At 37.9% G+C, this 13,431-nt stretch overlaps 2 protein-coding genes across 4 annotated transcripts in view; one reads left to right on the forward strand and one right to left on the reverse strand.

Annotated features, from left to right (window-relative positions):
* Nucleotides 1-13,431, reverse strand: part of LOC131789730 (synapsin-2) — a 51,253-nt gene that overhangs the window by 6,671 nt on the left and 31,151 nt on the right. The window lies entirely within an intron of this gene.
* On the forward strand, nucleotides 5,752-11,071 carry LOC131789731 (metalloproteinase inhibitor 3). Its single transcript, XM_059106908.2, has 2 exons — nucleotides 5,752-6,030; nucleotides 9,593-11,071. The coding sequence occupies exons 1-2, from the start codon at nucleotides 5,919-5,921 to the stop codon at nucleotides 10,180-10,182; spliced, it is 702 nt and encodes a 233-aa protein (XP_058962891.1). The 5' UTR covers nucleotides 5,752-5,918; the 3' UTR covers nucleotides 10,183-11,071.

Raw genomic sequence — 13,431 nt, forward strand, 5'->3', positions numbered from 1 at the left:
TGTTTTCATAAGCGTCAACCGCTCACTAGACTTCTAGAAGCTGTAAATCAGCTCTCATCTTTGGACGTGGACGCACAAGAAAAATCTGAAACAGCCCACCCTGACTTTTCGCTAAATTTATCTTGGAAAGAGCTGTGAATAGAATGTCTGGGTAGTTGAAGATTCAATGTTCTTCAGATTCTATGAACTGAAAGCCGACCGGAATTTTCGTTAGCACAAAAGAAATGTATACATATCTATAGATTGCACTTTAACAGCCGATAATGTTATCGCAAACTGCCTTCTAATCGTGAACGGAAACTTGCTCTACCGCACGTTTCTATAAGCCTGTCAACATTGTAAGCCTCTTTCATAGCAAACAACTTAAATAACTTGGGGTGTCGAAATGGGTGGTCGGATATACAGACAAAGAAGGTATGGCGATAAAGCTTCTAATATTGAATTTCCTAGCTGTGCTGAAAAAAGAACTCTGTAAAGCAAATTTCAGAGGAAACTGGGGTAATCCTGAAAATCTGGTGAAATTCTGTGAGTTTCTAAACATGTGTTTTCTGATGTTACTTCACGTGTTTTTACCACACGCTTAGAACAGCGTATAGACAACAAAAGAACCTTCTCCTTTTTTTTATCCTCTAATAACATTGAAAATAGCTTATACTTTAATCCTGTTCGCTTATCACTTAAACAATGGTTATTCTATATCGGTGTTTCATATTTGCAAAGAAAATAATTTGTTTATATAATGTGCGTTAAAAAAAAAATTAATGCATTTTTACGTCTGAGTTTACACATCAGGTACACGAAGCGCGTTGAAGCATGCATGCATATTAGTTTAAGTCCGTTAATGTATTTAAAAGATTTTGTCTTGGTTTTCATAAGCGTCAACCGCTCACTAGACTTCTAGAAGCTGTAAATCAGCTCTCATCTTTGGACGTGGACGCACAAGAGAAATCTGAAACATCTGCATGCATATTAGTTTAAGTCCGTTAATGTATTTAAAAGATTTTGTCTTGGTTTTTTAGACTATTATATTTTGTATGAAGTAGCCATTTTGAATTTGGTTAAACCATACAGCAGCATCGCGCACGCATGCAGTGAATCCCAAAATTATCGAACAGAACGAGCAAATATTTCCTCCTACCCCCCCCTCCCATTTGGAAAGAGGGAGGGGGGTGGGGAGTGGGGAGTCGGTTCAAAGCGAAGGATTAAGCCTACTGTAAAATACCAACATCAAAGTTTATTTAGTATGACTGCGTAAAATTCATTGAAATCGAATTGCACTTAACTGTGTTTTAAAATCCTCACCGCGATAACGTTATAACCTTTTCAAGTTCTGCAAAATATGGCCTACAGCGCACAATTTCAACAAACAAGCTAAATTCAAAACACTTCTGTATGTCTTATGCAGGAGGCCAACACAACGATTTAAGTTCTCTTAACAACTTTGACTTAATTAATAGTAAGCAGATGGAAGAATTCAGCTTTTGATCATCGTTTCACTCCTAGTTCAAAATTTATAACATGAGATCCAAAGAATCGAACGCGGAAATTATATTCACCTGGAAACGGTTTGCCGGGACAGGTCAATTACACGTATTAGAGCTCTGTTTTCAAAACCTTTCATGCGCTATTTCGAAACCAAATGTTGCCATTCTTGTCAAGTTTCGAATATTTCATCAATACACAAACCCTTATTTCATGATCAGTTTGCGGTGGTATTTAAAACTTTCGTGGAAACAAAATTACGCCATGCTAAGATTCACCAGAGCTTTTTTTCAATTCTGTAACTCGCTGTCATAACAAACCCTTGCCTGTAACCAAAAACAGCCCCAAACGCTCTTTGGAAAGGCTGTAAAGTTAAGCGGGATTGTGATCAACACAGTTTACTACCGATTTCCCAACGACTATATTGTGCGGATGTCTATCATGGAAAATCATTCCACTCCCGTAAGAGTCATCTTTTAGAGATGAGCTCATTAGAAATAGTGATTAACTTTATTTTAATCGAATTAAAATGACGCTTAATTTTAAATTTAATCAAAAAACACATTTTGTAAGAAACACTTGGATTTGACTCATGCTACGGGCAAACTTAGGATTTTCTTTGTATTGTGCACGTGAAAAAAATTAAATTTCTTTAATATTCAGATGTAAATAAAATTATGAGATGATTATAATGTTTGAACTGCTGGCCTGAGTACAAATATCACTATCTGCAGGGAGTTTCAGTGGTAGGAACTTTCCGTTGTATTATTGCCTACCGTGATTCTGTCCTAAATGTGGTTTACATGCGGTTTGAACGCGGTTTGCTCGCGGTTTACGCGAGCAGGCGTCTTCTTTCTCGGTCTGACTATCATATCCGCCCAAAATTTGAGGCACGTTTCATGGATGGAAAAGTTTCAAGCGAAACCTAAAAGATTGGTTTCTTACAGCGTCAATTCCACAAAACAATGAAGGGAGATTTCTTGCATTCAGCATTCATAGCGTCACTTTAAAAAGACATGGAGAAAGCTTTATTTCAACAGAAATGTTATCATAACAACGTGGCCGATTTGAAACAAATCTCCATTAAGAAAGAGCCAGTAAATCTTCGGCAAGAATGTCAATAAATCCGAGGAATTCTCGTCATTGTGAGTAGTGCACAAAATACTTAAGTTGTCATGTTGGAGTTCACCAGAGTTTGTCTTCAAATGGTTTTTTGTCGTGCGGTGGAGCATGGTAATGGTCAAAAAAGGGCGTGACCGGACAATAGGATTCTTAGCTGTCTAACTGACCTTGGCTATTTGGCTGAATTTTTTCATTTATCTTGTAAGAATTAAGTTTAGATTTAGCTTAAGCTTATCGGCCCAATACTATACGATTAATTAATCACATTTATAGGTATTAAAAATCAGGAAGTTTTAGATGGCAAACCTTCTTGAGGTTATAAGAGCTGTCGTAAGACAATGAAATGACGTGAGTTTCTTAATTTGAAAAACAACCACGTTTTGAAAACTAGAATACATTCCCTCAACTCTCTTACAATTTTGTAACGAAATTTCTGGATGATACAGCGCATGAAACATTTCAGTTCTTGCAGTTTTGCACCCCTCTTTCAAAGTGGCGGACGAAACATACCAAAAAAACGTGACTATAGAAATGGTATGCAAAAAGTATTCAGCGGCAACAATCATTGCCCACTGGAAATCACAGACTATCTTCATGTCACAAAAACTTAAAATCAATAATTTGGAAAGGAAATATCTTCTTAAGATTATGAAATACGACAATATATACTAACACAGCTTGGCATAAATTTTAGTTGATAAACAGAGGAATGTAACTCATCTCTAAGCCTTAAGCTTCTTGAAAAAAATAAGCCCTACGCTTCTAGAATAATTACAGTGACTTCATGCAAGCACACAAAGATATATCACAATACTTTAACGATTTGGTTTTGACTTGAAACGATAAAAAGAGGAGACTTACTTATCTCTAAACCTTAAGCTTCTTGAAAAAATAAGCTTAAAACTTCTAGAACAATTCTAACAACTTCATGCAAGCGTATATCCATTTGCTGGTGGGCAGTTGGATTCAATTACATCAGCGACGAAGTAGCCATTTTCATATGTTTTAAACGGTTTCTCTCGCATGTTTACTTAGTAAATAATTGGCACGATTTTGACATGATATATTTCACTCATGCCTTGTGCATTTGTTTTGAGAGAGTGGATATTAGAGCAAATACGGATAGAGCTAATTGGCTCACATGTATATTCGATTGTTCTAATTTCATTTCAAACTGCAACATTAGATAAGACTTGAAGTAAAAATTTAAGAGTGTCATGGGAGCCAATGGTTTACCGCAAACAAGTTTCAATAAAGATAACTTTAGATAAGAAAACAGATCTAATTAAAGGTGGTTAGGATACAAACACCGAAAAATTCAGAGTTTAAAGCCAAAAAATGCGCGATATTAGCAAAGAGTGTATAATATTCATCTTTGTTAACAGCCGTTGAAAACAGCAGTTACGCGCTTCTTTCAAACACAACATTTCACTTTATCACCCCGACAGTCTTAAAATAATCATCGTTATTATAAATAAATCAAATATTTGGCATGGGGTCTGATACTCCTTACAACTCATTGAGCTAAAAATTGAAATTGTTTTGAATTATTGTGAAGCTATCTTTTGGCTGTAAAAAACGGAAGCATTATCAATGCTACATTTAGAATGAAACAAAAGCGAATCAACTTATACAAATCTATTTGGAGACGATATAATGCAGTAATTTCGAAGAGGAAAATTGACCAAAAGCGGGTAGAGGTGGACAAGTATGTGACCTAGTTTAAAACACAACAAAAAATTAACTAGAATCGTCTCAGAGCAAATATGTCACATCAAAATCTTTTTCAATATCTAAGTGTGATTTATAGCATAATACAACATATAAGCTGCACTGAAATGATATCGTTTACGCCAAAGGATTCATTATCGGTTTATAAGGCTGCCAAATTTTTCTATTTCCTTATTTACAATCAGGTTTCCACCAATTTCTGTCCTAAGCCATCCATGAATTTCCCCTCGTTTTACTCTGGTCGCTTCTATAATTTTCCATCCCATGAAACTAATATTTAGTTGTCTCCTCTGAACGGAAGGTAATATTGTTCGGAGCAGTGACTAATTCAAATTAGTATGATTAAAAAAAAAAAAAAGAAGAAAAAAAAAAGAAAAAAGAGCCTTTTTCCGCTTTGCGGCACTAAAGACTCTTAAAAAGTTCCGTTCAGTGGGGTTATCACTTTAAACAGATTACAAAGTTCAAACGAAAACATTCCGTGGAATCACTCTCGGAAAAAAACCGCTAGAGTAGTTCATGGTTCGACCGCCCAAATTGCTCCAATGAAATAGGGCTGAACACCACACGCAAAGATGTAATGTTTTTCGCCTTCCTCCAATTACTTTCGCTATCATTATACAACTAATGGTCTTGATAATGTGTTGATGCACGAGCCAGTTTGAATAATTCCAGGTTTTAAACACATTTCACGTTTTTGGTCTGTTGTTTGAAAGAAAATATCAAGGAATGATCATATTCTGTTCCAAACAAATTGAAATTAGGCCGTAAGCGAATGACACGTGTTTTCCAAGTTAGAAGATGATCGATTGGAGTAACAAATCCCGAAGCGAGAGAGCGATAAATTCCCATTACAGTTTTCTAACATCACACCAAAGTGAAAATCTTGTGAAAACGTGATAAATTTCAATTAGTAAACGCGCTGGCTACCAAATAACCACTCGGAAACCTCCTTGGAAAATGCGAAATATGTTATCAGCTACAAATACTTTCAATGCTTAAGGAAAAATTAATCTAAACAAGTCCTTAGCAAGGGGTCACGAGAATCCGTCTTTAAAATTCCACAGCTATATGTAAATAACTACCTATGCCATCAGATGCTACAATAATAATTGAAAAGAATACAACATATTTAGGAAAAAACAGAACTGTTAGGATTGAGCGAAAATAATAAATCGCGTTATATTGTAGATTGCTAATAGGAAACTACTTGATATTGGTCATGTTTTTGGCTCTATTTTCTCATAAATTTGGCTGGAAATTTTGTCCGGAAAAAGAAAATACGAAAAAAGCCATCTCAGTGCGAGACAGCCCCGTGTGGTCGATGAGGCGTGACTTTGTCCTGTTCGCTGAAAAGTATTTTTAATGCCCAGTGACATCATGAGTTCTCGAAGAGGGCTGAATTTTTTTGTCTTCATAGACGCCCTATATCCGGTTACCGTACGACTCAAAGCGAAGTTTGCCGCTTGCAAAGGAAACAGCTCAAATAAGTCGTTATCGGCTGGGAATATATAGCTTTTAGCGGACAAACAACTTATTTACAGACACCGGTCGGGGTTTGGAAGCACGCTCTGGAGAATTTAACGATGGGGTACCTTCTTATACTATTTTTCCTCAGCAACGCATTTATTTCTGTGTGTCGTGCTTGCTCGTGTTTGCCGAGTCATCCTCAAAATGAATATTGCAACTCTGCTTTCGGTGAGTAATGAATATTTTCTGTCATTAGTAGGGTTACATGTCGTGTGCAAAAGCCTGCATGAAAAAGCTTTTGAAAACGTCAGCAAATTTTTGCAGAAGCACGCTGATAAAATTCAACATTTCGGCCATTTGACTTCTCCACTTGTTTCAAACTACGTATTCATGCATCGTGATTTTATAGGAAGAAAACGTTTCTCTGTCCGCAGTCGGCTACCTTTAAAGATGAAATCCAAGATGAAAGTAAAGATGAATGAACGGCTTTATTGAAATGAAATGGAAAGATGTCAGTGAAGTCACTTACGGGTGTTTATTACTTTCAAGATTCACAATACATTTGATTGCGTGCAAAATATCATTACACGTTTGTCATTTCTTTTCTGTGCAAAACATAGCAGAGCGGTTTTTAAGGTATTAGCTATGAGGTAATAATCAGGTTATGAAAAACGAGTGGACCTTCTTTAAGAGATTTTAATACCACTATTATCGCTAATACCATTGACGAGGAAATTAAAGAATTCAGGTGGTCGGTTACGTTTTCTTCCGGTGTTGATTCCGTCGGCCTCGTTGATTCGCTATCATATTTGATATTGAATCTCAACTCGACTTTTTCTATCTCTCTCTCTCTCTCTCTCTCTCTCTCTCTCTCTCAGACTATGATGGATAAGAGTTTTACGAACGGAAAATTGTCACTACGGAGGTATCTCTGAAAAAATTCATCCAGGGCATGACATAGCGATAAATCCCAAGATAAGTTTTGACAAACCCAAAATATTTGTCATGGATACACGAGCGGCGAAGGTTAAACTCGTTAATCTGAACATTCTTGTTTTTACGACGAAACCGCAACGTTGGCAACGACGAAATCTTCACACTAAGAACAGCTTGAACACAGTCCCAGACGGCAGACAAAACAAACAGAAATATTCACGGCCGAGGTTTTTTTTTTTTGAAAAAGGACCTTCTGCCCTGATTCACTGAGAGCTACTTAACGCAATACAGGAAACTCACGCAGGTTTGGGGTTGTTGAAAAAAAACAAATCACGAATCTTTGAAATGTTTTTAAAGAATTGAGGAAAATTTTATTCAGGATGGCTCTCTACGAATGACGATTGTGAAGGAGAAAATTTTATAGAGGATGAATAATGACAAATATTTCTATTTAAACATCAAAGTTTTTTTTTTTTAGTCACGCAAAAATTCGCATGTCACGTTAGCCTGTAAAACCCGTGGGTAGTGAGTTTTATATTGAAACAGGCGAGCCAGGAAAAAAAAAAGCGTGTTTACAAAAAAGATGAAAAAGCCGGTAACGATCCGTGCTGTGAGACTGTGATCATGCGCCAAATCCTCCCCTTTTCCTCTGGGTATTGTGTAATCTAATTTGAACCTTCTATTAAGTCAGATGTCGCGTCGTTGATGATAGGAACTGTGAAAAAAAAAAGCTCTCACACTTCGACACATGAAAGGAAATGATTGATAAAAAGAAGTATAACTCTTTTTGAAATCGCTCTTTTAGTTTTTTGAACCCAAATGCAGACAGTTTTCTCTGGATTCATTATCCAACATACAGCGTACATTTCCATAAAGTATGTCAGAGGGTGGCCAATTAATTTAATTGAAAAAGTGTTTCACCTTAGCCCGTTCGTGTTTCGCGTATCTTGTGTTTTCAAATTCCGTAATCTCCATTCAAGATCGGATTGTGCAATCTACTAATAAATTGGATTTACATTGTAAAGTATGGCTACTAAAGCACTAAACTCCTTGATGCAAATTAAAAACTAACACAAGGGTGGCTGTAAGGTGTTTTAAACATTACATAATGGCCGTAGACTATCCATGTTTCAAGACAATTCACCTTTCTTCTACGTTTATCAAATATCTTCGGTCACAGTTAAAAGACTAAACCTTACCAAAGGAATTAAACAAAACATTAAAATCGTTTTCGACGAAAGAAATTCATACCACTTGGAAGACAAGAGGGCTCAATTTTCAAGCTAGGAATTAATAACCGTTTGCGAGTTGGCACTGCACTAGTTGCGAAAGATTAAAACTTAATACTATTCCTGAGACTTAATCCCCAATATTAAAGTTAGCATTATATCTGGTATAGTTCAAGACGAGCTATTGTGATTCACGTCGGTTTGTGTCACCTGCTGCTAAGAGAAAGTTCTGCTCTATTTTTCATCACAATGTCAAATCTCATTTAATTGCATCAGTGAAGTTTTCTCAAATACGGTAACTGCATATCAGCTTGAAAAGTATTGATAAGTCTTAAATTCTGGCTTAAGTGTAATGTCTACCAATCTTTGACAAAATGCTCAGAGTCGGCAGATTCTCGGACTTTTTTTAGAGGTTCATTTTAGTTTGCCTCACGACGTTTCATTCAATAGATTGACCTTTCAGAAAGAGTTATGCGCATGTGACGATGATGTGCTTAAGCATGTTCACGAAAAGAGTCCATTCGGGGGTTTACATTTAGGTGTATGACCATCTTCAAATCCTTCAGCATTCTAGACTGTTAACATGCACAAAGCGGTTTGAACTCTGTGGTTTAGGATTTGATATCAAAAGCTGCTCAGGAGGTGCATTTCCAAATGGTGCTGTTTGTTATGTTCTGCATGGTAGTTCTAACCTTCTGCAACATTCACTTGGAAGCTTCTGAGCAGTAATTCGATATGACTGCGTGTTGTGCTGTTCAACTGCAGTAGCTCTAGCTTATGGCGTCTGTAAACTGTGGAACCCTGGTGTTTAGGTGAAAGCAACTAAACAGTACTCTCATTGTTTTTGGTTCTGTGACTGTGTGTTGTGCTGTTCAACTGAAGTAGCTCTAGCTTACAGCGTCTGTAAACTGTGTTCTCATTGTTTTTGGTGATGTGACTGTGTTGTGCTGTTCAACTGAAGTAGCACTAGCTTATAGCGTCTGTAAACTGTAGAACTCTGGAGTTTAAGTAAAAGCAACTAAACAGTGCTCTCATTGTTTTTCGTGCGATTAAAAGGGATTTTAACTTTTTTAGTTTGCGTTTGGAACCTAGTGAGCTCTTCTTTCAAGTAAAACTGTTTATTACGTTGCACAAAGTGTTCTCACTTTTCAGTTTGTGGGTGAAACCCAGAGTGTGACCATTTGAATCAAGGTTAATGGGTAGTACTATCATGTGGCGAAAGTTATAATGTAGAGTAAGGCAGTTATAAAGATATAGATTAGATATGTAATATGTAAAACAATGAAAGTTTGAACCGACCATGAAGCAAGCAACCACTGCATGTGATCATTTATGACTAGCTGTCGTTTCCATATGGACATTCAACTGCGCAAAAATTTTTAAGGGTGCACAATACATTGCGGGCAATCAAAGGTCTTCAACGTTCCATCACTTGCCGCGGGTCAAGGTGATGGGTTCTCGACCTTGCCCCCGAGGGCTTTCCTCTAGGTTTTCCGCTTTTCCATATCCAACCAAACCCTGCACGAAAAATACAGCTGGGCCTGGAGGCAGGAGATAAGGAGCCATTTTGTGGCTGTGCCGTGGCTGAAATACACTGAGTTGCTATTTTTGTTTTGTTTCGACAGTTATTCGAGCCAAAGTCCTTTCCGAGTCCACAGAGCAACCTCTTCAGACAGAACCACCAGAGACAGCCATTGAGGAGGACATCCCAGCAGAATTCATCCAAGAACAAGTGTACACTTTGAGGATACTCAAGATATACAAAGGAGCTCGAGAAATCAATAAAACAGAGGGTGTGGAAGTGTACGGCTCACGGCGTCGAACTCTGCGTGCAAAGCTGTACACGCCGGCACGCGCGTCGTCGTGCCACGTGCCATTGCGCAACCGCACCGTGTACCTTTTGACGGGGCAGATACTCCACAATAGGCTGCGGACTGGAGGTTGCAAATGGAGGACGGAGTGGTCGCTGATAACGCGCAAACAAAGAGCTGGAATCAGACGCTTTTATGGAGAGAACTGCATGTGTCAAGTGGGGATGTGTTTCGGTAGCAACTGCGATAAAATGCTCAGTGGCTGTGAAAAAGTCGAATGGAAGGCACCAATGAAAGAACATTGTAAAAGTAAACACTCCTACTGCATGAGGGACTGGAGCGGTGACGCATGCGCCTGGCGGGTATCGGATGAGTATAAAAGATGCCTAAAGAAAATACCATGATGCATTGCAACCTGAGGACAAATGTTCGTCAACTGGAAAAGGAAACTCAAACTAATCATATTGCTTCAGTGTCTTCAATAAGAGCAATGGTTTCAGTTAACATAATTTACTGTTAAGCGTTCAGTTGACTTCCACATCCCTGTCATGCGTCGAGCATTGCAAGTAGCACTTTGTCTGTACATAAAATTGTGTATTTTTAAATGGTTCACTTTGTATTCGCGTATGAAACGCATATGCCAAGACCATCGTCTGGGTCTGGGGCGAATCGCGAAGGTGATTTCGCTGTTAATTTACGTTAACATATCTCTTCAGCACAAAGAAAGTTCAGAAACTGCTCAAAAATAGTACTTTGCTTCCAGTTGGTCATCGTTGTCCAAAATTCGATCCGTCGTATCTCCTACTCGTTAGGTAATAAAACCAGTGTTTGACAAAACATCTTTTTCATCGACGCGATCCAGGAAAATTGGGTTTAGCGCGTACAAGCACAACTAGAGGCATGCATTCAGATAATTGCGTATTTCAATTGAGCGTCGTGAACACAAAGAAAAACAAAAAACAAGTAGCTACAATGACCAATCAGATCAAAGGAAATTTTTATAGGAGCCGATGAGAAATCAAAGCAAAGTTTTCGGGACCAATCACAAAGCGAAGAAAGCAAAACCACTTGCAATCCCACACTGCCTTCGGCGCTCAATTGAAAATTGCATTTTATTCTTTGTTTACCGAATACATGTTAAGAATGAGTTCATTTATGAACGCTTACTGTACGTCGTTTAAAAGACGAATAAACGCTTTTGGTCATGTAAATTAGTCAATAAAAAAGATTTAGTAAAGTCCAACTGTATTGCATAGTCTGAATATATAAAATAAATTCGGCGAGTATAAAACACATTGAGGAACGATATGAGCGTAGGGATATCGATTTTTATCTAGAAATGAAGCGTTTGAAAGTGAATTTCAATTTCCTCGAGAGAGGAATTTGGCGAGAAGACGAGGACAGGCAAGTTTATAGGTTATTTTCAAATGCCTGCGGAATTCAGAAAATCTTCAGTTGAAAGACAGAGGATGGGAATAGTCGTGTTTTTAAAGTCAGATGTTGACAAACTTTGACTCCCACATGTCGGGAATTCTGGCCAGCAGACAAAAACGTGTACGTAAGAAGTTTGGATTTCTTCATAATCCTATCAACAACACCACACTAATAATAAAAAAAACATAAGCTTAAAGTATTTCAGTGCCTAAACCCAAAAACCTTCAAGCCCTAAAAATTTCTTGAAATAGCAATGCTAATGTTCACTGATGGTGTGCCCCATCTGTTGAGCCTTGGAAGAAATCGTACTCATTCCGATAGTTTAGCGTTTTTCCAAACCTCTGATTCACACCAAATCAGCTTCTTGAGCTTTTCGACAAAGAGAAAAGCTGTGCCAAAGTCAGAGGGCTTAGTGTTTACCCAAAATTTATCCGCTGTTTAGCAAAACCGAGTCATAATTCAATTTAAACTTTTATTTACTACCAATCATTTGCGTTAACAAGACTAGTTTACAATTAAATTATGCGGCAGACACTCCATTCTAGACTAAACACAGTTGGATGACACCATTTACATGCTTCTGATGACACCCAATACCAAACTATTTGTTGTGTCTTTTAGAGTTTCCTTTTATAAAATAAAGTAAACAAATTAAGTAAGCCGGAGGGCAATTCAAGGTCACTGTTGGCCCAAAAATCGTGTTACCTTTCCAATGGAATCTCAAAACTTGACACCAACTTTGAAGATACGACTAGAGACGGTCATTTGGAGCCATCTCCAGCGATACAGATGGAAAAAAAGTCGAAAATTGAGGAATTGGGAGATATAAAAACACTTTTAGTTTCTTGTGATGAAATATTTCATCTTACAAGCTTAGAAGTACTGACCCACACTTTCGGAGCTTAACACGGAACGACTAGGAGCGTTCAAGGAAGTGATTTGTCTTACAAGGAGCGTGGGAAAAAGAAAAAAATTGAGTTCCCAGGAAAGATGGAACCCCAAACCTTTGGGGTTCCATGATGCTCATGTGGCATGGAGGGTGGAATCCGAGGGTCTGGGGTCCGATTTCTCGTGAGCACTCGGGATTTTTCCTTTGTCATACGCTCGTTACGAGACAAATAACATCTTTCTTCATTCCACTACCGAGATCAAAATGTTCCATTGTTCTTAACCCTTTAACCTTCAAGAGTGACAAGCATCGTATTTTTCCAAACAATATCTCCCCCTAAATCACACATCGAGATCACGAGAAAAATGGAAATAATGCAAACTAAATAAGCCCTTGTTTTTTTAAACAAATTCTCCTCGTCAGCACGTTAAGAAATGTAGAGAGAACAGTATGGAGAATATAAATACTGATGTTACTGCATTAGGGGTTAATCTATTGCCTAGAAGTATTGCGGCTATTTCTGAATGTGGTGCTATTGTCTTCCTCATGAAACACCCTCGTGAAGTTTTCCAGACACTGAACTAGTTCTTAGTTGTATTCCTGGATGGAGAGAGACTCATGGAAAGCTACCGTAAATCCATGAATAAGCGCCCCTCCTGTAGCCCAAAAAAGTGCGTCCTCTCTTCGAATGAACGCCACCCATCCTCCTTTCCCTTTTTTATAGACAAATGATCACGTTCGTCAGTCTAGTTGAGCGTGTAATTGCAATATTGGAAATGCAAATGTATACAATACTTCTTTCAGTTTGCAAACACGCCGGTTTTGGAAAATAAGAAAGGGTCCCAACTGTGCCGCTGTATAATTAAGTAAGTATAACCAGATAACTCAAGATGATGTAAATTGCCACCATAAAGAGTTTCTGGAGAGTTTCAAGATGTTTTATCACGAAAAAAAATAGCATCGGGCTTCGATTTGCGAGAATTTAAATTACCGTTTCCTCCCTACCCCGTCCCTACCCCTCACCCCTTCCCTCCTCCCCCCCCCCCTTCTGAACTCAAATTCGAAATAAGCACCCTTAGCGCTAATTCAAGGATTTACGGTAAGACTTATCCAGTAAATAAAAGGTAAAGAGTGCTATTAAAAATACAAGAAAACTTTGAAATCATAGTTTAAATGATAGACATGCAGCATCAATCACCAAACATGGTCAATAGTCAAGACAATTAACGAGGGTTGCAAAAAGCGCCAATCTCAGAGATAAATTCAAGTTTCTTAAAAACTTTGAGATTGTAGTTCACCTTCACCAAAATAAGCAGAATTGGGTCACTCA

The sequence above is a fragment of the Pocillopora verrucosa genome, chromosome 14 (assembly GCF_036669915.1).
Source record: "Pocillopora verrucosa isolate sample1 chromosome 14, ASM3666991v2, whole genome shotgun sequence".
NCBI classification, from domain to species: Eukaryota; Metazoa; Cnidaria; class Anthozoa; order Scleractinia; family Pocilloporidae; genus Pocillopora; species Pocillopora verrucosa.

Bases quoted from the DNA above. Each gene is read 5' to 3' on its own strand.
- LOC131789731 (XM_059106908.2), top strand. From the start codon at position 5,919: ATGGGGTACCTTCTTATACTATTTTTCCTCAGCAACGCATTTATTTCT. The intron at 6,031-9,592 runs GTGAGTAATGAA...TTGTTTCGACAG, and splicing joins ATATTGCAACTCTGCTTTCG to TTATTCGAGCCAAAGTCCTT.